This window comes from Dreissena polymorpha, chromosome 3 (genome assembly GCF_020536995.1).
Source record: "Dreissena polymorpha isolate Duluth1 chromosome 3, UMN_Dpol_1.0, whole genome shotgun sequence".
NCBI lineage: Eukaryota > Metazoa > Mollusca > Bivalvia > Myida > Dreissenidae > Dreissena > Dreissena polymorpha.
In genome coordinates, this window is record NC_068357.1 from 6,159,676 (window position 1) to 6,185,240 (window position 25,565).

At 42.2% G+C, this 25,565-nt stretch overlaps 1 protein-coding gene across 1 annotated transcript in view; it reads right to left on the minus strand.

Moving 5' to 3' along the window:
- LOC127872822 (poly [ADP-ribose] polymerase 1-like) overlaps nucleotides 1-25,565 on the minus strand; it is an 83,320-nt gene that overhangs the window by 27,974 nt on the left and 29,781 nt on the right. The window contains exons 9-14 of the mRNA XM_052416238.1: nucleotides 25,200-25,282; nucleotides 18,606-18,725; nucleotides 16,262-16,363; nucleotides 11,553-11,704; nucleotides 10,832-10,977; nucleotides 3,574-3,649 (exon numbers count right to left, since the gene is read on the minus strand). Of these exons, the coding sequence (XP_052272198.1) occupies nucleotides 3,574-3,649; nucleotides 10,832-10,977; nucleotides 11,553-11,704; nucleotides 16,262-16,363; nucleotides 18,606-18,725; nucleotides 25,200-25,282 (679 nt within the window). The remainder of the gene's footprint in view (nucleotides 1-3,573; nucleotides 3,650-10,831; nucleotides 10,978-11,552; nucleotides 11,705-16,261; nucleotides 16,364-18,605; nucleotides 18,726-25,199; nucleotides 25,283-25,565) is intronic.

Here is a 25,565-nt window from a genome sequence, read left to right on the forward strand (position 1 = left end):
ACAACAATACAAGCCTTCTCCTGGGATATATACAGCCATTAAATACACCCATTCCCAAAGAGAAATGTAAAAAAAATCCAAATTTGAAATAAAATCCTTTTTTTTTTAATCCCTTTTTTTTTTACATTTTTGTAATCTAATTAATTATGATAATTTTATCTCAATTGTATTTCAATAAAATCTAATAGTTAATAGCTGTAATTCATATGATTTTGTTTATATAATTTGAATTACTTTTAAGATTTACTTGGTATGTGAAATTAGCTTTTCTCAAAAAATGCCCAATTCCAAAATTGCATTTTTCACAAACTGGCCAGGAAAAGGCCTGTCATAAATGGTGTTTCTTATCCATGCAGAGATTCATCCAGGACACCATTTAACCCTTTCCAACTCAAAAGCAAAGTGAAAATGGCTTTTGCAACCAGCATAAAACAAGAACAGCCTGCCAGTAACTCGCTGTCTGTTCATGTTTTATCGTGTTTGCTGCTCATCAGTATCTTAGGGTTGGAAATCACCCTTTAGAAATGACTATAATAAGTTAAGTCTAAAACTAAATTTAACTTTCTAGGTGACAACACATGCTTCAAAATACATATTTAAGGGGCAACGGGTTCTACAACTTTGCGCAAGCGAGTTGTGACTCTTAAGAATGGTCCTGATGCTTGCAGCTCTACGTTTTGCAGTTTAAACAACTGATGGGACTTATTTAAGAACTTTAAATAACTAACAATATAATAATATAACTAATAATTGAAATTGTTTCTGGCTATGACAGTTATAGCTCCGGACAACATAAAAAACATTAAGTCAAATGCAGCTTAAACTCAGCATGAGGCATGACGTAGAAAAACAGAATTTCATGTACATAAATTTATTGTCATCCCAACTTTGTCTGTGCAGTTCATGTTCGATATTTGCACACATATTCACTGATTTCAGAAAACAATAGTAACTTAGTTTCTCAAATAAAGAACACTTTTGTGATCAAGACGAATATTAACAAGAGCACCGCCTTGCGGGTGCAGACCGCTCATCTATTTTCTTTTTAAAGGTGAAGGGACTCTCATTTTCAATCACAAAGGAGGGAAGGGTGGAGTGAACAGCGGTGCATTGTGTGGGGGTGTGGACATTTATTACATTTTCTTCCAAAAATGCGAAAAAAAGGAAAAAAAAAATCGGGGGGGGGGGGGGGGGGGGGGGGGGGGGTGGTGAGGTGGGGGGGGTATAGTGTGAGGGTGTGGTGGTAATTTGTGAGATGATCTTAAAACAAAAAAACAAAAAAATAGGGGGGGGGGATTCGGGTGGGGGAGGGGGGGTGGGGGGGGGGATTATTGGGTGCGATGGTTGGACGGTATTTTAAACATAAAATAATCAAAATAAATAGTTTTGTTTTTTAACCGTTTAAAAAAAAAAATTGGGGAGGGGGTGGGGTGGGGGGGGGGGGGGTATAGTGTGAGGGTGTTGTGGTCATTTGTGAGATGATCTTAAAAAAAATAAAAAAAATAAAAAAAATAAAAAAAATAAAAAAATAGGGGGGGGGTGGGGGGGGGGGGTTGGGGGGGGGGGGCACGGGCGATGGTTTGGGTGGAGTCTATTGTGGTATGTCAGGTAAGAGTAGTTTTGTCAAAGTATCAATCAAATCTAATCATAAATAAAGAAGTTATGGCAATTTTAGAGAAATTTAATAATTTGACCTTGAGAGTCAAGGTCATTCAAAGGTCAAGGTAAAATTCAACTTGCCAGGTACAGTAACCTCATGATAGCATGAAAGTATTTGAAGTTTGAAAGCAATAGCCTTGATACTTAAGAAGTAAAGTGGATCGAAACACAAAATTTAACCATATATTCAAAGTTACTAAGTCAAAAAAGGGCCATAATTCCGTAAAAATGACATCCAGAGTTATGCAACTTGTCCTTTAACTGTACCCTTATGATAGTTTGCGAGTGTTCCAAGTATGAAAGCAATATCTATGATACTTTAGGGGTAAAGTGGACCAAAACACAAAACTTAACCAAACTTTCAATTTTCTAAGTATAAAGGGCCCATAATTCCGTCCAAATGCCAGTCAGAGTTACATAACTTTGCCTGCACAGTCCCCTTACGGTAGTTAGTAAGTGTTGCAAGTATGAAAGCAATAGCTTTGATACTTAAGGAATAAAATGGACCTTAACACAAAACTTAACCAAAATTTTCAATTTTCTAAGTATAAAAAGGGCACATAATTCTGTCAAAATGCACGCCAGAGTTATCTAACTTTGCCTGCCCAGTCCCCTCATGATAGTAAGTAAGTGTACCAAGTTTGAATGCAATAGCATTGATACTTTCTGAAAAAAGTGGACCTAAACGCAAAACTTAACCAAAATTTTCAATTTTCTAAGTATAAAAAGGGCACATAATTCAGTCAAAATGCACGCCAGAGTTATCTAACTTTGCCTGCCCTGTCCCCTCATGATAGTAAGTAAGTGTACCAAGTTTGAATGCAATAGCATTGATACTTTCTGAGAAAAGTGGACCTAAACGCAAAACTTAACCGGACGCCGACGCCGACGCCAAGGTGATGACAATAGCTCATAATTTTTTTTCAAAAAATAGATGAGCTAAAAATGAAAATCCAAATAAGAGAAAATTTTATTTGTAAAACACTTTCTCTGATTAAATACGTGCAAAATTTGAAGGTAAAAAGGTGCATGTTCTATTCCAAACTTTATGTCATTTTCTGTTTCATGGAACTTTGATGGAAAGAGTATTCTTGAACAAGCAATTTAGTTGAATTGATATCCCCCGCCAATATACTTCTGGACACAAAAGTTTTCTGGACAGATGGACAACGCCAAAGTGCATCATCCTCTCATCCATATATATACTCATACAAAGTTTCAATGAAATCCGTCAAAAGCACTTCCAAGATATGGCTCCGGACACACACACAAAATCATTTTTTAAAGATACAAAGGGCCATAACTCCGTTATTATCCGATGGTGTACAATGCCACTTGGGTAGCATCATCCTCTTATCCATATATATACTCATACCAATTTTCAATGAAATCTGCCAAAGCACTTCCTATATATCGCTCTGGACACAAAAAAGCATTTTTTCATTATACAAAGGGCCATAACTCCTTTATTAACAGATGGTGTACAATGCCATTTGGCGTGCATCATCCTCTTATCCATATATATACTCATACCAATTTTCAATGAAATCTGCCAAAGCACTTCCTAGATATCGCTCCGGACTCAAAAAAGCATTTTTTCATGATACAAAGGGCCATAACTCCTTTATTAACAGGTGGTGTACAATGCCATTTGGCGTGCATCATCCTCTTATCCATATATATACTCATATTAAGTTTCAATGAAATCTGCCAAAGCACTTCGAAGATATTGCTCCGGACACAAAAGTACCGGACGGACGGATGGAAAGACGGACAACGCCCAAAAGAATATCCCTCCGCGAGGGATAATAAGCCTGTACTAGTAGACACGTTGTGAAGGATGACATTTTATGCATGTGTTAATAGCCCAGATTTCCCCATCATCACTCAAATTAACTTTGAATCGTATCTTACCATCCTTCTTGGAGAATCCCTTGCTCTTTGCACCCACACTCTTGGACACACCGGCCTGGGCTAGCCTCTTCTCTGCCTGCAATATTCAAGCAATAATTGAATCATTTAACAAAATTAGGATTTAATTTCTTTTTATGAACACAAGTTTACCATAGATATGTGTTAATGCATATAACACATTTATAAGAGTAACAAGGAACATTATTTGACAATCCAGGTGTGAATACTACCTAGATGACTTACCAGTATAAACAATTTCAGTGCATTAACTCCATCCATACTTCAGTTATTAAACTAAATGTTATTCTATTGTATTTACCATCCGGCCTGTAATGCATCCCAAGTTATGTCTAAACGAATCTAAAATACAATTTCAGATCACAACCATCCAGCCACAAGTAATTGTGTTTTTTCTTTTTTAGTAACAATGACCTTGACCCAAGAATGCAAAAATACGCCTGCATGTAAGCTCAAAATTCCAGTGCAATACCTCCATCCGAAATCAACTACTGAGATAAAATAAAATTGTAAGTTAAGAGTGACCTTCACCAAACTGGCCCGTAATGCACGACCAAGCTAGTTGACTGTGTGACTTACATCTGACCCCCAGGGGACTATGCTGAGTGACTTTCATCTGACCCCCAGGGGGCTATGCTGTGTGACTTACATCTGACCCCAGGGGGCTATGCTGTGTGACTTACATCTGACCCCAGGGAGCTATGCTGTGTGACTTACATCTGACCCCAGGGAGCTATGCTGTGTGACTTACATCTGACCCCAAGGGGCTATGCTGAGTGACTTTCATCTGACCCCCAACGGACTATGCTGTGACTTTCATCTGACCCCCAACGGACTATGCTGTTTGACTTACATCTGACACCCAGTGGGCTATGCTGTGTGACTTACATCTGACCCCCCAGGGGACTATGCTGAGTGACTTACATCTGACCCGAGGGGACTATGCTGTTTGACTTACATCTGACCCCCAGGGGGCTATGCTGTGTGACTTACATCTGAACCCCCAGGGGACTATGCTGAGTGACTTACATCTGACCCCCAGGGGGCTATGCTGTGTGACTTACATCTGACCCCCAGGGGGCTATGCTGTGTGACTTACATCTGACCCCCAGGGGACTATGCTGAGTGACTTACATCTGACCCCCAGGGGACTATGCTGAGTGACTTACATCTGATCCCCAGGGGACTATGCTGAGTGACTTACATCTGACACCCAGTGGGCTATGCTGAGTGACTTACATCTGACCCCCAGGGGGCTATGCTGAGTGACTTACATCTGACCCCCCAGGGGGCTATGCTGAGTGACTTACATCTGACCACCAGGGGGCTATGCTGAGTGACTTACATCTGAACCCCCAGGGGACTATGCTGAGTGACTTACATCTGACCCCCAGGGGGCTATGCTGAGTGACTTACATCTGACCCCCAGGGGGCTATGCTGAGTGACTTACATCTGACCCCCAGGGGGCTATGCTGAGTGACTTACATCTGATCCCCAGGGGGCTATGCTGTGTGACTTACATCTGACCCCAGGGGGCTATGCTGAGTGACTTACATCTGATCCCCAGGGGGCTATGCTGAGTGACTTACATCTGACCCCCAGGGGGCTATGCTGAGTGACTTACATCTGATCCCCAGGGGGCTATGCTGTGTGACTTACATCTGATCCCCAGGGGGCTATGCTGTGTGACTTACATCTGATCCCCAGGGGGCTATGCTGAGTGACTTACATCTGATCCCCAGGGGGCTATGCTGTGTGACTTACATCTGATCCCCAGGGGGCTATGCTGAGTGACTTTCATCTGACCCCCAGGGGGCTATGCTGTGTGACTTACATCTGACCCCCCAGGGGACTATGCTGAGTGACTTACATCTGATCCCCAGGGGGCTATGCTGAGTGACTTACATCTGATCCCCAGGGGGCTATGCTGAGTGACTTACATCTGATCCCCAGGGGGCTATACTGTGTGACTTACATCTGATCCCCAGGGGGCTATGCTGAGTGACTTACATCTGACCCCCCAGGGGGCTATGCTGTGTGACTTACATCTGATCCCCAGGGGGCTATGCTGTGTGACTTACATCTGACCCCCAGGGGGCTATGCTGAGTGACTTACATCTGACCCCCAGGGGGCTATGCTGTGTGACTTACATCTGACCCCCAGGGGGCTATGCTGAGTGACTTACATCTGATCCCCAGGGGGCTATGCTGAGTGACTTACATCTGATCCCCAGGGGACTATGCTGTGTGACTTACATCTGACCCCCAGGGGGCTATGCTGTGTGACTTACATCTGACCCCCAGGGGGCTATGCTGAGTGACTTACATCTGATCCCCAGGGGGCTATGCTGAGTGACTTACATCTGATCCCTAGGGGACTATGCTGAGTGACTTACATCTGACCCCCAGGGGGCTATGCTGTGTGACTTACATCTGATCCCCAGGGGACTATGCTGAGTGACTTACATCTGATCCCCAGGGGACTATGCTGTGTGACTTACATCTGACCCCCAGGGGACTATGCTGAGTGACTTACATCTGACCCCCAGGGGACTATGCTGAGTGACTTACATCTGATCCCAAGGGGGCTATGCTGAGTGACTTACATCTGATCCCCAGGGGGCTATGCTGAGTGACTTTCATCTGATCCCCAGGGGGCTATGCTGTGTGACTTACATCTGACCCCAGGGGGCTATGCTGTGTGACTTACATCTGACCCCCAGGGGGCTATGCTGTGTGACTTACATCTGATCCCCAGGGGACTATGCTGAGTGACTTACATCTGATCCCCAGGGGGCTATGCTGAGTGACTTACATCTGATCCCCAGGGGACTATGCTGTGTGACTTACATCTGACCCCCCAGGGGGCTATGCTGAGTGACTTACATCTGATCCCCAGGGGGCTTGCTGTGTGACTTACATCTGACCCCCAGGGGGCTATGCTGAGTGACTTACATCTGACCCCCCAGGGGACTATGCTGAGTGACTTACATCTGATCCCCAGGGGGCTATGCTGAGTGACTTACATCTGATCCCCAGGGGGCTATGCTGAGTGACTTACATCTGACCCCCAGGGGGCTATGCTGTGTGACTTACATCTGACCCCCAGGGGGCTATGCTGTGTGACTTACATCTGACCCCCAGGGGGCTATGCTGAGTGACTTACATCTGATCCCCAGGGGGCTATGCTGAGTGACTTACATCTGATCCCCAGGGGGCTATGCTGTGTGACTTACATCTGATCCCCAGGGGGCTATGCTGAGTGACTTACATCTGACCCCCAGGGGGCTATGCTGTGTGACTTACATCTGACCCCCAGGGGGCTATGCTGAGTGACTTACATCTGATCCCCAGGGGGCTATGCTGAGTGACTTACATCTGATCCCCAGGGGACTATGCTGTGTGACTTACATCTGACCCCCAGGGGGCTATGCTGAGTGACTTACATCTGCTGAGTGACTTACATCTGACCCCCAGGGGGCTATGCTGAGTGACTTACATCTGATCCCCAGGGGACTATGCTGAGTGACTTACATCTGATCCCCAGGGGGCTATGCTGAGTGACTTACATCTGACCCCCAGGGGGCTATGCTGAGTGACTTACATCTGATCCCCAGGGGGCTATGCTGAGTGACTTACATCTGATCCCCAGGGGGCTATGCTGTGTGACTTACATCTGACCCCCAGGGGGCTATGCTGAGTGACTTACATCTGACCCCCCAGGGGACTATGCTGAGTGACTTACATCTGATCCCCAGGGGACTATGCTGAGTGACTTACATCTGACCCCCAGGGGGCTATGCTGAGTGACTTACATCTGATCCCCAGGGGGCTATGCTGAGTGACTTACATCTGATCCCCAGGGGGCTATGCTGTGTGACTTACATCTGACCCCCAGGGGGCTATGCTGTGTGACTTACATCTGACCCCCAGGGGGCTATGCTGTGTGACTTACATCCGGCCCCCCGTAGGGGACTATGCTGAGTGACTTACATCTGATCCCCAGGGGGCTATGCTGAGTGACTTACATCTGATCCCCAGGGGGCTATGCTGTGTGACTTACATCTGATCCCCAGGGGGCTATGCTGAGTGACTTACATCTGACCCCCAGGGGGCTATGCTGTGTGACTTACATCTGATCCCCAGGGGGCTATGCTGAGTGACTTACATCTGACCCCCAGGGGGCTATGCTGAGTGACTTACATCTGATCCCCAGGGGGCTATGCTGAGTGACTTACATCTGATCCCCAGGGGGCTATGCTGAGTGACTTACATCTGACCCCCAGGGGGCTATGCTGAGTGACTTACATCTGATCCCCAGGGGGCTATGCTGTGTGACTTACATCTGATCCCCAGGGGGCTATGCTGTGTGACTTACATCTGATCCCCAGGGGGCTATGCTGAGTGACTTACATCTGATCCCCAGGGGGCTATGCTGTGTGACTTACATCTGATCCCCAGGGGGCTATGCTGAGTGACTTTCATCTGACCCCCAGGGGGCTATGCTGTGTGACTTACATCTGACCCCCCAGGGGACTATGCTGAGTGACTTACATCTGATCCCCAGGGGGCTATGCTGAGTGACTTACATCTGATCCCCAGGGGGCTATGCTGAGTGACTTACATCTGATCCCCAGGGGGCTATGCTGTGTGACTTACATCTGATCCCCAAGGGGCTATGCTGAGTGACTTACATCTGACCCCCCAGGGGGCTATGCTGTGTGACTTACATCTGATCCCCAGGGGGCTATGCTGTGTGACTTACATCTGACCCCCAGGGGGCTATGCTGAGTGACTTACATCTGACCCCCAGGGGGCTATGCTGTGTGACTTACATCTGACCCCCAGGGGGCTATGCTGAGTGACTTACATCTGATCCCCAGGGGGCTATGCTGAGTGACTTACATCTGATCCCCAGGGGACTATGCTGTGTGACTTACATCTGACCCCCAGGGGGCTATGCTGTGTGACTTACATCTGACCCCCAGGGGGCTATGCTGAGTGACTTACATCTGATCCCCAGGGGGCTATGCTGAGTGACTTACATCTGATCCCCAGGGGACTATGCTGAGTGACTTACATCTGACCCCCAGGGGGCTATGCTGTGTGACTTACATCTGATCCCCAGGGGACTATGCTGAGTGACTTACATCTGATCCCCAGGGGACTATGCTGTGTGACTTACATCTGACCCCCAGGGGACTATGCTGAGTGACTTACATCTGACCCCCAGGGGACTATGCTGAGTGACTTACATCTGATCCCAAGGGGGCTATGCTGAGTGACTTACATCTGATCCCCAGGGGGCTATGCTGAGTGACTTTCATCTGATCCCCCAGGGGGCTATGCTGTGTGACTTACATCTGACCCCAGGGGGCTATGCTGTGTGACTTACATCTGACCCCCAGGGGGCTATGCTGTGTGACTTACATCTGATCCCCAGGGGACTATGCTGAGTGACTTACATCTGATCCCCAGGGGGCTATGCTGAGTGACTTACATCTGATCCCCAGGGGACTATGCTGTGTGACTTACATCTGACCCCCCAGGGGGCTATGCTGAGTGACTTACATCTGATCCCCAGGGGGCTTGCTGTGTGACTTACATCTGACCCCCAGGGGGCTATGCTGAGTGACTTACATCTGACCCCCCAGGGGACTATGCTGAGTGACTTACATCTGATCCCCAGGGGGCTATGCTGAGTGACTTACATCTGATCCCCAGGGGGCTATGCTGAGTGACTTACATCTGACCCCCAGGGGGCTATGCTGTGTGACTTACATCTGACCCCCAGGGGGCTATGCTGTGTGACTTACATCTGACCCCCAGGGGGCTATGCTGAGTGACTTACATCTGATCCCCAGGGGGCTATGCTGAGTGACTTACATCTGATCCCCAGGGGGCTATGCTGTGTGACTTACATCTGATCCCCAGGGGGCTATGCTGAGTGACTTACATCTGACCCCCAGGGGGCTATGCTGTGTGACTTACATCTGACCCCCAGGGGGCTATGCTGAGTGACTTACATCTGATCCCCAGGGGGCTATGCTGAGTGACTTACATCTGATCCCCAGGGGACTATGCTGTGTGACTTACATCTGACCCCCAGGGGGCTATGCTGAGTGACTTACATCTGCTGAGTGACTTACATCTGACCCCCAGGGGGCTATGCTGAGTGACTTACATCTGATCCCCAGGGGACTATGCTGAGTGACTTACATCTGATCCCCAGGGGGCTATGCTGAGTGACTTACATCTGACCCCCAGGGGGCTATGCTGAGTGACTTACATCTGATCCCCAGGGGGCTATGCTGAGTGACTTACATCTGATCCCCAGGGGGCTATGCTGTGTGACTTACATCTGACCCCCAGGGGGCTATGCTGAGTGACTTACATCTGACCCCCCAGGGGACTATGCTGAGTGACTTACATCTGATCCCCAGGGGACTATGCTGAGTGACTTACATCTGACCCCCAGGGGGCTATGCTGAGTGACTTACATCTGATCCCCAGGGGGCTATGCTGAGTGACTTACATCTGATCCCCAGGGGGCTATGCTGTGTGACTTACATCTGACCCCCAGGGGGCTATGCTGTGTGACTTACATCTGACCCCCAGGGGGCTATGCTGTGTGACTTACATCCGGCCCCCCGTAGGGGACTATGCTGAGTGACTTACATCTGATCCCCAGGGGGCTATGCTGAGTGACTTACATCTGATCCCCAGGGGGCTATGCTGTGTGACTTACATCTGATCCCCAGGGGGCTATGCTGAGTGACTTACATCTGACCCCCAGGGGGCTATGCTGTGTGACTTACATCTGATCCCCAGGGGGCTATGCTGAGTGACTTACATCTGACCCCCAGGGGGCTATGCTGAGTGACTTACATCTGATCCCCAGGGGGCTATGCTGTGTGACTTACATCTGACCCCCAGGGGGCTATGCTGTGTGACTTACATCTGACCCCCAGGGGGCTATGCTGTGTGACTTACATCTGACCCCCCAGGGGACTATGCTGAGTGACTTACATCTGATCCCCAGGGGGCTATGCTGTGTGACTTACATCTGATCCCCAGGGGGCTATGCTGTGTGACTTACATCTGACCCCCAGGGGGCTATTCTGTGTGACTTACATCTGACCCCCAGGGGGCTATGCTGTGTGACTTACATCTGACCCCGAAGGGGCCATGCTGTGAGACTTACATCTGACCCCCAGGGGGCTATGCTGTGTGACTTACATCTGACCCCCATGGGGCTATGCTGTGTGCAGTGATCAGAAGTGCGGCTCCTCCTTTCTGCACCTTGTCTAGGAACTCCTCGTCCACCACATGCACGTCAGCCTTCTCTGCCTCCTTCACTGCCTTGCTTTTTTTCTCAACCTCGTCTGAAGGTACAGGATGGACACCATGCATGGGGATAGATTTGAATTGCAGGGCACATAATCTTCATTTGTTTGGGGGTTGAGGTGTGGCAAAAGTCTGCCCCCATCCCCCCTCCCCAAGCCAAAAATCAGTGAGACTCAAATGTACGCTCTCTCTGGGAGAGTCAGGGCTAAACATTAACCGTAAAACCAACTTGCCCTGCCGGGCAATTACTTAGAAAATCTACTGCCCTGAACGTAACTGTAAACCTCATATTTTTTAATAAACCAAAATGATACACCACAAAACCTTTTTTATTTTTGAACATTTAACAAAATGATTTCAGCAAATAAAGTCTAATTAAAGTCTAAATTAAATGCACTTTTCCGGGCACACTAGATTATAAAATAACTTGCCCAGACCCAACTTTAACTTGCCAGGGGCAATAAGACAACCGTTAATGTTGAGCCCTGAGAGTATAATATCTGTTGAAACAAAAAATGTTCTTTGTTGAAACATTCTGCCTTGGATCAAATATGTAAGCACGATATCTAGAAAGTTTAATGGATTACAATGGCATGAAGCTATTTAAGTGTACCCTTGGTGCTGATGACTGCTGCAGTTTTGCCGTCACATTTGGTCACCACGGTCCCACCCATGCGCACAATGGCAGCAGAGATGTCAGCCTTGGATTTGGAGAACTTGCCAGATACAACAAACTTCAATCCCTCCAAGGGGTGAAAGTTCACACTGGAATGGTACACATTTTGTTTGCAATGTATACCAGTCCCCCATTTGATCATAAGTGAATTGAAACGTTATCAAGGTACAAGGAAGCTTCTTTAATTTTGGTCAACAAATATTTGAAAGAATTTGCCAAGAATTGACATATTTACACTAAACATAATTCATTAAGCCTTTGATAATAATATACCACATTAACAGGCAAGAGCTTGTCACAGCAGTGAGAAACAGCCCCAAATCCACATGTGTCAATAAGTAACTAATGCCCCCACACTTATTATTTTGCTTTCAAATTTTACCTCAGACAATTAAGTGTGATCTTGGTCTTTGAGGTAGAGATAAGGGTGTTGCACATTGTCTTATTACAGCTACAATTTGAGCCAACACCATGATGTTTAAATTTCACCTTTAATATTTTAGTTTAACTTGACTTGAGTTAAAGAGAATAGGTGTTACATGCAACACACTGTTTTTATGATAGTTTACATTTGTGAACATTATTTTTATCCGTCAATATATTGAAAAAAATACAGACGTAACAGGAATTATAAAGCTTTTTATTGGTGCAAATTAACCTTTGACCTCTAAGAATGACCTTAACCTTTGAGGTAGGAAGAAAGGTCCTGCATGTGACATGTCATCCTATGATTACATTTGTGCAAAGCATTTTTACAATCCCAGGGGTGTGATTGAGGCAAAGTCAGAGGGGAGGAAAATTCTGTTGACTACGCGAATGGCGCGCATAACGCAATGACAAACATAAAAACAGACATTAAAATAAACAACTTTTTGAACTTCATAACACTATTTCTTTATAAAAACCTGTTAAACTTTACATTTAACATACTGAGGATGCAAAGTAAACAGTTAAGTAAGTATTTATTGTGATCAATAGCAGCAGTTTTTCAATGTATTGAATTAAAGTTAAGAGACTTAATATACTTGAGTGTTCTTCTGGTGTTAATAATGTATTAACTGAGTTAAATTAATATATTTAATTTGTTTACCTTTCAATATCTTGCATTTCACATCTTCACTCAGTTCAAAGCTATTTCAGTTAACTGAACAGTGTGACAAACATAATAAAGCAGAATATGCATATGAATCTGATTATACACAGACCCACAGACAAATAAAAATCAAATCATGTTTGTCTATTTCCATGTTTGAACGATACTCTTCTAAATTGTTTTACTTCGCGAGTAGACTAAACTCCAATTTGCAAACACTGGTTTCCGTGACACAAATTCAGTGGGCTCATTTCTTAACAAAATATGTGTTGCTTGTATCTAAAACGTAGTCTTTTTTTTTACAAACACATTTCATTATTCCTATCAGACTAGGTGATGTCAGTCGTTTATTCAATTGCTATTTGTTATTTCAATAATCTTAATTTTCTCTTCACAACGGCGCCATTTGCAAACAAATCACAGAGCGCATTTTAAGAACACGATTTTAATTGGAAGATTGGGAAACGACAGCCAATTATATGGCTCGTTTTAAAAATGCTTAGGCAGAATCTACCAGTGTAAAATGCGGAGATATTTCGCGGGCCACAGATATTTCGGGCCGCTTATGAAATACGTCCGCGGAATCGGTGGTAGCCCCTCTCCCCCACATTTTTTAAAACGAATTAACGCAAATCTCAGAAGTGACATCCGGGACAACCCGATCCGCGGAAATCCGCGGAAAAATCACACCCCTGAATCCATACAAACATGGCAAGGTTATGAATGCGACAGGAATTTTCTTATTTACACATGAACCGACACAAAGACAGACAGTTTGTCTGCTATTGTATGTTCCGAATTCTTCAAACGGTGTGCATTAAAAGGGGCAAGTTGTTAAGAACAATAATTAAATAATCACATGTCATTTTGAACATGTTGATGATGCATGACAGATGATGCACCACGCACAATCATGGCTTAAAGTGAGGAAGGTTGAAAAAGCCTGAAAAAAAAACCTGGGGGCCCGAGGGCTGGAAGGCCCCCGATCAGCTCCAGGGCGATGCCCTGGTAGGGGGCCCAGGGGGCTAAAGGCCCCCGGAAGCTCCTGGAAAATAGCATTTTAGATGGCCAAGGAATGCACTATCCTGGCTTTAAATTTGGAACAAAAATTAAGTCCAGAAATAAATATTAGAATTTAGAATGAGTGAGAAAAAATCATATCTTATATACCATATTGCATTTTTTATACAGCGGCAGACCATTTCTTGTTTCTTGTCTTCATAAGCTTCAAAGCTTACCTTTTACCAAAAACAAATATTTAAAGGTAAAAATTCAAAGAATTCAAATCAGAACCAATTGATGGAAACTTTACACATATAACTATATCTATTTATAAAAACACAACCATATTGTTTGGTGAAGACACACATCACTTTATGGATTGTTGGAAAACATTTCACTATACACTATAAACACACCCTGATGATAGAAACTTGATTGATAATTAATTATGGAAAACAAATATCACTACAATTACACTTAATAGCAGCGCTTCCGTTAGCTTTTATAAATTGGAAGTCCAAGCCTAAAATTTTGGACGTCCCAGACATAAATTTTGAAGTCCTACTTTTATTTCAGAAGTTTAATATAGGTACATGTTCAACTCTTTCCATTACACGATAATCCAGTATTATTACGATTTCTATTTTCAAAACCAAAATCCGAAATATTGATGTCTGCCATTTTACGCAAGTGAATATAAAAATTGAATTGTGGGATGGGGGAATTCCCATTGAACATGCCTAAATCACGTGACCCGATTTGAGCGCATAGAGCACTGTTCATATTTAGTAATGACGACAAAGCTACGACTGAATTTAAAATGTTACATGTACCTCCTTTCAGAAAAGTTTGCTTAAGTGAAAGCGAATTTCGGAGAATAAAAGCGCGTCTTTCTTTAAATTTTACGGAGTACACTTCATTCAGAATCGCGATATAACTTGTCAGGTCATTCATGCACGTAGACCAAAATATATGCATAGTTAGGCAATCTCAAAACACGTTATTTAACTATTCATTGCATTTTGTGTTACAGCCATTGATATAACAAAATACATTATTCAATTTTAGTATTTTCAAAGGCGTAAAATTAAACGTGTTATCCGAAATCCTTTCCAGATTTTATTATTCAAGGAAAGTTAAGAAAATTCTAGCAACAAATAAACATTTCTCGTGTATTTCGTGTACAAATGGAAATCATGCGAAAATTAGACTTCATGTACAACATCACGTCATTCTTCCTCGGGGAAAGCGTGGGCTTAAATATTTTATTGCTGAATAAAAACTTCGTAATATTATTGTAAACAGCTTCAGGTGGGGTGGGCGTGTATTCGGCTGCCTGAGCCCTGATTGGCTGATGCGCTTACCAAGAAGAATTTGATTGACAGCTGGAAAAATCAGTATTGGCCACTCGCTGAGAATTTCATTGAAAACAGTACCTCTTAGGCGGAGTTAACGGTCTGAATAACCCGATTTACTGTTGACATTTGTATGTGCTGTGTATTAGTAAATAGAGTACATGAGGATTATAGGACGTCCAGGAGACTTCCACCATTTGCATAATGGACATACGTGTGCAAGTGAAGGAAATATTCGCGGACCACCAACCCCTACCCCTCCCCCCCCCCCCCCCCAACTTTCTCATCGATTCTGGATGAATTGAAAGATCGACATCCGGGGCTTAAAAAAAGCCGGAACTTCCGGAAAAAAACACTTTTAGCCATGCACAATAGACAAAAGATTATCAAAAAAGCTCAACAAAGAACAACATGGTAAGTAAAGCAAAACAGTGTAGGGGTACTTTGTCTGTAAACTTTGTGTTGAAAAACAGACGCCCATGGTAAATAAAATATTCCAGGTTGTTTTTTTGCTTTTTATTCCACAGTTGAAGCCTTGTTAAGGTTGTTTTCATAACATGCATTTTTAACTAACCACATGTAAGATAATTAAAAAAAATCCTAACATAACAATACTTTCACCCTAAAATAGGGTCATGAGCTGCATTCCCAAGCAGTGAAACAAGTATCGTTGGAAACGATGGATGCTCCCCGATGACGGCTTTGTCAATCTATGTGTTAATAACCACCTAAAAAAATATATTATTAGCCTCGGTGACCTTGACCTTGAACCCAGTGACCTCAAACCTCATCAAAAGGTAGAGTTCCATGCAAGGTACCTACATGCCAAATATGAAAGAGATCGGTAAAGTATTGAAGGCGCTATGAGAAACGGTAACAAAAGTGTGAAGGAAGGAAGGAAGGAAGGAAGGAAGGAAGGAAGGAAGGAAGGAAGGAAGGAAGGAAGGAAGGAAGGAAGGAAGGAAGGAAGGAAGGAAGGGAGGGAGGGAGGGAGGGAGGGAGGGAGGGAGGGAGGGAGGGAGGGAGGGAGGGAAGGAAGGAAGGAAGGAAGGAAGGAAGGAAGGACAAACTGGCAACTATATGCACTGTCGAATTTTTCTTTCGGGGAGCATAAAAAGCCCTGTGTATGCTTTGCTGTGCGAGATAAGTTACTAAAGCTTCGTAGAACTAAAACGTGAAACAGAACACAACCATACATGCCATCTGTGGAGTCTAGGGAGGAGCTCACTGGACCCTCAGTGGTGCTGGCAGTCACTGCAGGGAACACACGGTCACGCTTCACATACTTGTAGCTCTTTCTGAAGTGAAATGTAGAAATTGTAGAAACATTGGAGCCTTGATCTGGCAAAATGGGGTTTAATGCATGTGTGTTTAGTGTCATACCACATTAGCCTGAGCAATCCGAATGGTATTTTTCGTTTAAAGGTAGTCTTGTCTAAGCGAAGAACCAGTTTGGGAGAAGTGTCATCCCTGATTAGCCTGTGCGGACTGAACAGGCTCATCTTGGATATAAATTTAGGAACATGCATTAAACCCTGTTTTCCCAGAGCATGGCATAGCCCCCTTGGGGGTCAGATGTATCTCATCATCACACCGGCATTGAAGATACAAGACCCTGTGGTATAAACTAAGCTTTATTAAACCTTGTTGAAAAAATATAATACCAGACCAGTGTTGAGTATTGATAGGTTTATTTCCTTGGCACAAGAACCTGAACCGGGTGAACCCTTACCCAAGATTCATGGTTTAGATTTCTAAGCCTTGCTAAATAAACTTACTGGCATGCAGCAATAACAAAGTATTTTCTATGCATACAACTAAGGATGTAACACTGACATAAACGCACATTAGCAGTATATACACTAGTAGTATAATAAATCATGCAGTGTAACACAAACTAATTTATCCCACTTTTACAGCGAAATCGGTTGATTAAAGCCCCGTTGATTAAATTTCATCTATAATCAACGGCAAGGCTATAATCAATGGCACGAAATGACGTCATCAACTGCCGAACCGGGACTACTTTTTCCCACGCAACTCGTCACCTGTATTTGCCAAGTGCATCAATAATAAAAACACTCAAAAGTTTGTCAATCTTAATGACCTTAAAACAAAGAAAAGTAGCAAAAAAAAAACGTGTTTTTTTTGTCATTTATTTTTATTAAAACCTCTAGTATTAGGTAAATTTAACACTATGCAAATAGGTTCTGTTGTTGTAGCTCCCCTTTGAAGATGTCAGTTCGAGTTGCTCCCCTTTGACCGTAGAAAACAATCGTCTGGACCAAGAAATCCTGTGTTAATTTACAAGCTGTACTCGGATATGTGTCCATCTGATTTTTCTTCAAAGCATCTTTCCAACCTGGCAATACGCACAAATGACACTGCATCCCAGTGGTTCTTGCGTCAACAATTGGGTGTCAACAAGCTAGGTCAGATGCTGAAGGCCATGGCAAAAGACGCCGGCTTTCTCAAGCACAAGAGAATAACGAACCACTCAGTTCGTAAATTCCTGGTCAAAAAACTTCGAAATGCAAATATTCCACCCACTGAAACCATGGCCATAACAGGGCAAAAAATGTCCAGTCAATAACCAATTATTCCAACATATCTGTTGAACAGCAGCAAAAGTGTTCATTCTTGCTCAGTCCAGTAAATGTAACAATCCAACAGATTCCTCTTGTTCACCTTCATGCACCGAAACTATGGCCGAATTGCAGCCTAGACAACCACTGTCTACCGTCGAACAAGTTGATCTTGATGTTCGCCCCACCAAGTCACTTCACCAGCAAATGTCTTTCTCTAGTTCGAACAACTTTGCCTCACAATTCTTTGGTGCCACTTTCAACATTCAAAATGTATATAATAAGCTTAAATCCAAGTAATCTTTGTTATTTCGTCACGAAATAACCAATATTATAACAAAGAAGCAAATATTGTGCACCTCGTGATCGACTTGATGGTTTGTTATCGAAAGTGAATTGTGTGTGGTGTTAGGCTACGTTGTAAACAAATGTAGTTCCTTGTATATAACAACTTAATGTCATATTGATATCATAAAACTTTAAGATTTGCAATTCAATATGATTAAAATTGTAATTAATAACCCTCGACACTTTGTTACAGAACGATATTCTGATTTAAAAAAAGATTATTTGATCAGCGGTTATTTTTGGAACGCGGAGTAATACACTCGCCTTGGTTACACTACAGTCATTATCAAAGTACGACAAACACTCATGAAAACTTATTTTGTTTAAATAAAAAAAGTTTACTGAATAAAAAGTGGGATAAATAGAATAATAGGTCAGTGTTGATTATAGATCAGGTTTATCATGCTCGGCACGAAAACGAAAAAGCACTCGCCAAGGCTCGTGCTTTTTGTTTTCTAAGCCTCGCATGATAAACCTGATCTATAATCAACACTAACCTATTATTCTCTATATAAAAATACCCAAGAACACAGACAAAGGAGTGTTAAACAATTAATTATTATTGCTCAAGTGATTGATATTTCACAGGATACATATTCAAGCTTACAGGATTTCTGCATCATGGTACTCTGAAGGAATCTTAAATGCTTTTCGTTTTGGAGTTTTTGTCTTGTACATGCACTTGGTCCACTCAGTCATGTTGCCTGTACAGTGGTAGCCATCCGCCCTGCAAGGATGATGAAACAATACGTTGAAATTATAAAACAAATCATGCAACATAAGTTATGTCCAATACACATTCAGGACTGATTTAGCAATACATGTTAAACCATATTTCCATATCATGGTATTAGTGCCTATATTTTTCATTCACTCTGAATTTATTACACATTTAACCCTAACAATACTTGGCAATGAGTCTATTGCTTGATAATCTTAAGGCCCTTTTTTCCAATACCTACAAGGCTGGTGATATCTCATGATGAATTTTCTTTACGGGTCAACACAATCAAATATCACATTTCGTCTATTTTTTACTTGTCTGTTCCTACTCAGGGGTGTGATTGAGGTTAAGTCTGAGGGGAGGAAAATTCTGTAAAAGATTTTGACTACGGAAATTGCGCGGATAACGCAATCATAAACCTTAAAACAGACATTAAATAAACACCATCTTAAACTTATTAACAAGAGTTATTTATGAAAACCTTTATAAAATCACATTTAACATATGCAAAGTCACCAGTATTAATTGTAATCAAAATCAATGTGTGTTCCGATCCCTGTGAACGATGACGGCAATCTTTCGTTTGAGCTCTATGTCTTTAAATTCGAAATGTTAGGTCAACAATTCGATAGTGTTCTACTAACGACAATTTACCACAGGATCCGTAGTTCACGATTTCTTAACATGGAATATGACTCAAGTTTAGCCTTACCAAGAAAGTCGATCTTCCGTACCCATTGAGACAGTGGAATCGCTGATTTATATCCACTGTTGTTTCTTCCCTTTCCCATTTAAATTTGTTATTCAATAATTTTTGAATCTCCGAGATTTTGTGAGATTCGTTCGTTTGTTCAATAATGTTCATGATCGCTTCACAAATGCGTCATTTGTAAACAAATCAGCAAAGATATATGAAAAGCGTTTTAAAACACCGATTTTAATTGGAAGATTGGGAAACGACAGCCCATGACATCTCTCATTCAAAAAGCTAAGCCAGAAATTTCCAGTGTAATATGAGGATAGTTTTCGCAGGCCGCGGATTTTTCGGGCTGCTTTTGAAATACGCATGCGGAATTGGTCGAACCATTTTTCCCAAATGTACGCGATTAGCGGAAATTACCCCGGACAACCCGATCCGCAGAAATCTGCGAATCCGCGGAAAAATCACACCCCTGCTACTGAGACAAGTCAGACAACTGGGCTAATATTCAACAAATACTTCTTAGACTTAGACTACATATTAAAAGAATATTCTTGAAATTGTAATATTCAACAATTTCTTTATATTTGATTCAAACTTTGCATATACCTCATCTATCTTCATCATTCTTACAGCAGAACATTTTGTAAATTAGACAAAACAAGACTCTTGTCAAGCAATATAAGTCCCCAACCGGCTCCACCATTGTCAGAAATTCCACAATTTTCAGATTTTTTTATATTTGTTGCCATAGCAACCAGAATTTTTGACGAAGACACAAAATGAAATGACGTGCATAATGTCCATATTGCCATATATCCATGTTTAAAGTTTCATGAAAAAATATTAAGAACTTTAAAAGTTATCTCAGGATCCAGAAAACCACCATTTTCAGCAGCATTTCTAGTCTATTTGTTGCCATAGCAACCAGAATTCTTGACGTAGGAACGAAATGAAATGACGTGCATACTCTCCATATTGCCATCTATTCAGGTTTTAAGTTTCATGAAAAAATATGAGGAACTTTTAAAGTTATCGCAGGATCCAGAAAAGTGTGACGGACGGACAGACTGAATGACACATGGAGCGCAAACCATAAGTCCCCTCCGGTGAAACCGGTAGGGGACTAACCAGTGGTAGCCAAAATATAGTCAAACACTGGATGTATGTTTAAGGGGGTTCTAAGTCTGTTCTGCATTCTGAAAACAATGGGTTGGTAAATACTGTAAACGTATAGAAATTCGTTGGTATGAAATTTCGTGGTTAAATGAAAAACAACTAATTCTTTGACACGTAATTTCGTGGATTTCAAATAAAAAACAACTAATTTGTTAATATGTAATTTTGTGGATTTCAAATTTTCGGGGAAGACTGACCGTCATAATAATAAAACTTTTATTAATACAAGCAGAGTAATAACAAAGCATAATATGCTTATCTGTGTTGACAGCAATACTTGAGGTTAATGTGCACTGAAGCATGAAAGTGTTGCTGATAATTGTCGATAAGAGCGATAAAGCGACGCACTTGTGGGTCCCTGCTCGCTAATTGCCATCAATGTTGTTTTGACAATATTTGCAATTCTCAGCGCAATCGGTCCCATAATAGTAACAATTGAGTAATAAGGTCCCAAAAATACACGTGTGAAAAGCATTATGTCTCTTTTAACTTTAATTGGCATTAATTGACATATGTGATAAATCTGCAAACTGTTAATTTGGTATTTAATATAAACACTATTTGTTATTCATACTAAGTAATCATAAACATCTTAGTTCAAACATATATAATTTACGTCAAATGGGTGGAAAATAACCCAAACATTTTCAATTCAGAAGTATTTTAATTAGTCAACAAAAAGTGTAATGTGACCTACTGAAGTATTTAATTAACTTTAAAAAAAGCAAGTATCTCGCATAACAGACAACAAAAGAAAATGTCGGAAATGACATTCGGAAATGACAGATTTCGGATTAAAAAAGTATAAATAATCGTTGGTACTTGAATTCGTGGTTAAGCGGACCAACGAAATCCACGAAAATTCGTACCACACAAAATTTAATGGTTTTACAGTATGTGCCCAGACCTCGCTACCCCCTATTACCACACTAACAGCAGGCCAGCACACCTATCACTCTGACAGCAGGCCAGCACACCTACCACTCTGACAGCAGGCCAGCACACCTACCACTCTGACAGCGGGCCAGCACAACTACCACTCTAACAGCGGGCCAGCACACCTACCACTCTGACAGAGGGCCAGCACACCTACCACTCTGACAGCAGGCCAGCACACCTACCACTCTGACAGCAGGCCAGCACACCTACCACTCTGACAGCAGGCCAGCACACCTACCACTCTGACAGCAGGCCAGCACACCTACCACTCTGACAGCAGGCCAGCACACCTACCACTCTGACAGCAGGCCAGCACACCTACCACTCTGACAGCAGGCCAGCACACCTACCACTCTGACAGCAGGCCAGCACACCTACCACTCTGACAGCAGGCCAGCACACCTACCACTCTGACAGCAGGCCAGCACACCTACCACTCTGACAGCGACCAGCACACCTACCACTCTGACAGCGGGCCAGCAAACCTACCACTCTGACAGCGGGCCAGCACACCTACCACTCTGACAGCCGGCCAGCACACCTACCACTCTGACAGCGGGCCAGCAAACCTACCACTCTGACAGCGGGCCAGCACACCTACCACTCTGATAGCAGGCCAGCACACCTACCACTCTGACAGCAGGCCAGCACACCTACCACTCTGACAGCAGGCCAGCACACCTACCACTCTGACAGCAGGCCAGCACACCTACCACTCTGACAGCAGGCCAGCAAACCTACCACTCTGACAGCAGGCCAGCACACCTACCACTCTGACAGCGGGCCAGCAAACCTACCACTCTGACAGCGGGCCAGCACACCTACCACTCTAATAGCAGGCCAGCACACCTACCACTCTGACAGCAGGCCAGCACACCTACCACTCTGACAGCAGGCCAGCACACCTACCACTCTGACAGCAGGCCAGCACACCTACCACTCTGACAGCAGGCCAGCTCACCTACCACTCTGACAGCAGGCCTGCACACCTACAAGGTGCCTGAACCACGTGACTTTTTCGGCTATTTGTGGGACAATCGGATGTAAACAAAACGTCGCTTCAGGTAACGTTTTTGATAATTTCTTCATTATTTCAAAACCATTTTCAAAAAAACAAAGACGAGTGTCCGGTCATTGTCAAAAGACACAACTTTGGTAAGTTTGCACTAAATTAATTATTTTTTTCAAAAAGTGCAACCGCGTGCTTGAAAACACACGAAGTGAAATGCTATGTGTGGTATATTTTTTATTCGATCAACAAAAACGTTGATTACAATGTTGTCGAGGGTTTAAAAAATAGGGCAGACATTGTAATTCTTCATAGAGAAGCTTCATACATTGTATGTTTGCGCAAATACATCTGATTCGGAGTGTGTGTATGAAAATGTAATGATGCTATGTGTGGGACAAATTTTGTAAATGCTATGTGCGGTATACAAACTAAACTAGAGAATCGAAAGATTGACATTAACATCAATAATATTTAAAGTCTGTCTGAATAACAAAAGTTGGCCAATAAACATTGTTGGTAGTGTTTTGAGCGCCTTTAATATGATAATCCTACGTTCATGTTACTCAAAATTATCATGATTGTCGATAACTTATATTCATATTTTGTTTACTTTTAGAATGCCATTTGTTTGCGAACAGTGTGGCAGAGAGGTCAAAACACGGTCGGGGATCTCCTAACACAAAGCCACCCACGCACAGACAGGAAAATAGTTCCGTTGAGCAAACTTTTTCTTATTTGTTTCTATAAAATTGATTATTACAAAATGTTGTGTTTGTTGTGTATTGTGTTATTTTTTAAAAGTTGATCAAGCATTTGTAAAAATATTGCAAGACATATACATTTCCAGAAAGGAAATTCATTTCTGCCTTGAATAAGACCGAGATCGTGAAAATCGCTGCACAATTGATGAAGATATGGCTGTTCAAAGCCATGCACCCCGTTTTGGGGTGATTTTGAGTTGCATACCTTGTTATATATATATTTGATAGTGATTTTTTTTTCAGAAAAGATAATTTTTCGTTATAATATGATTATTTATCATTCAAAATGATGTTTTCACTAATTAATATCATAGCCACACGCTAACCACCTGTGGTTTGAATAGCAAGATTTGCAAATTCAGAAATTGACTGATTACATTTTCTTTGAGAATACTAATGTACTTCTTTATGTATTTGGTGCTTTAATATCTATTGTTACATGTGCATGCTAGTTATAAAGTAATGTTATTATTAATGACGTGTTTATTTTGATATACTGAAGATATTCATATGGAAATAATATTGGAATAGACCACAAACAAGCATTATTGGATTTAAATTGTTATTTGTTATAAAACACCTGTTTTATTAACACACATAATCAGATTTTATATTCATCTAATCAATTTTAGTAATAACATAGATACAAAACCCATAAATATACACACATATCAATACACACACTTTGTTTTGCTTATGCAAAAATACATGTTAAATGGTATGTTTGCATAGTTAGTTGAATTAACTTTCCATAAACATAACAGAATGAAGCGGGGTCCCTGTCTCTGTCACTGTGGTTTTGATAATAACTTGCCACATATCACCTTCCGTGTGGTTTGATGGTGTTCATGTAGTTCTTACACAGCTTCGAACCTTAAAAGCGTTAAGATCTTTCGACTAATCCTTTTCAAGTCTGAATAACAATAGAAGTAAAACCCATTTTAAAGCATGTGCTCTAATTTTCTTTGTCATTCATTAAAAAATGGACCAAATTCAATAATCACGCAGCAATATCAATCATTATATTTATTTAAAGACAATAAGTAAAACAAAGAAATATTATATTTCAACATAACATGTATGCTTTTATAAGAATTATGTTCAGTTAAACATAAATTGTTTAATCATTACATGGTTACTTCAGTATTCACTAATGTAACATTTGGTTAATTTGATATATTTTCAGGACAGACTAAAGTTTATGTTCTAGATTTTTACAAAATGTGTTCAGATTAAATGTAGAACTGACGGGCAAATTCTTGTATACCACACATAGCATTTAAAAAATGTCTCCCACACATAGCAGTATATAACATTTATATACACACACTCCGAATCAGATGTATTTGCGCAAACATACAATGTAAGTAGCTTATCTATGAAGAATAACAATGTCCGCCCTATTTTTTAAACCCTCGACGATATTATAATCAATGTTTTTGTTGATTGAACAAAAAATATACCACACATAGCATTTCACTTCATGTGTTTTCAAACACGCGGTTGCACTTTTTGGAAAAAATACTTAATTAATTTTGCGCAAACTTAGCAAAGTTGTGTCTTTTTACAATGACCGGGCACTCGTCTTTGTTTTTTTGAAAATGGTTTTGAAATAATGAAGAAATTATCAAAAACGTTACCTGAAGCGACGTTTTGTTTACATCCGATTGTCCCACACATAGCCGAAAAAGTCACGTGGTTCAGGCACCTTGACCTACCACTCTGACGGCAGGCCAGCACACCTACCACTCTGACAGCAGGCCAGCACACCTACCACTCTGATAGCAGGCCAGCACACCTACCACTCTGACAGCAGGCCAGCACACCTACCACTCTTACAGCAGGCCAGCACACCTACCACTCTTACAGCAGGCCAGCACACCAACCTGTATGATAGCTGCCCTTCTTTACACTCTGGACATTTCTCCAGGGCTCCAAACGTCATGCAGTCTGACACTGCATCGAGCAGCTGAAATTTACATTTATAAGTTTATGTTCACTATTTACAAGGTAAATAGAGTTAAGACCATGAGCAACACTAGTCAGGTTTACACACTTGCTGATTATTTTCCTTTTGCTACCAGCAGTGTTGACCATAAGATACATGTTATTAAACAAATAGTTTTTTCTTACACAGTTTGTTGTTGAATAACCCAAAGCAAAAGTGAATTGATAACACACATCTATTAAAGGGTTTCACATTTACATTTTGTGTAAAAAAAATATATCAGCCGTGCTCAGTGGAAAGGAAG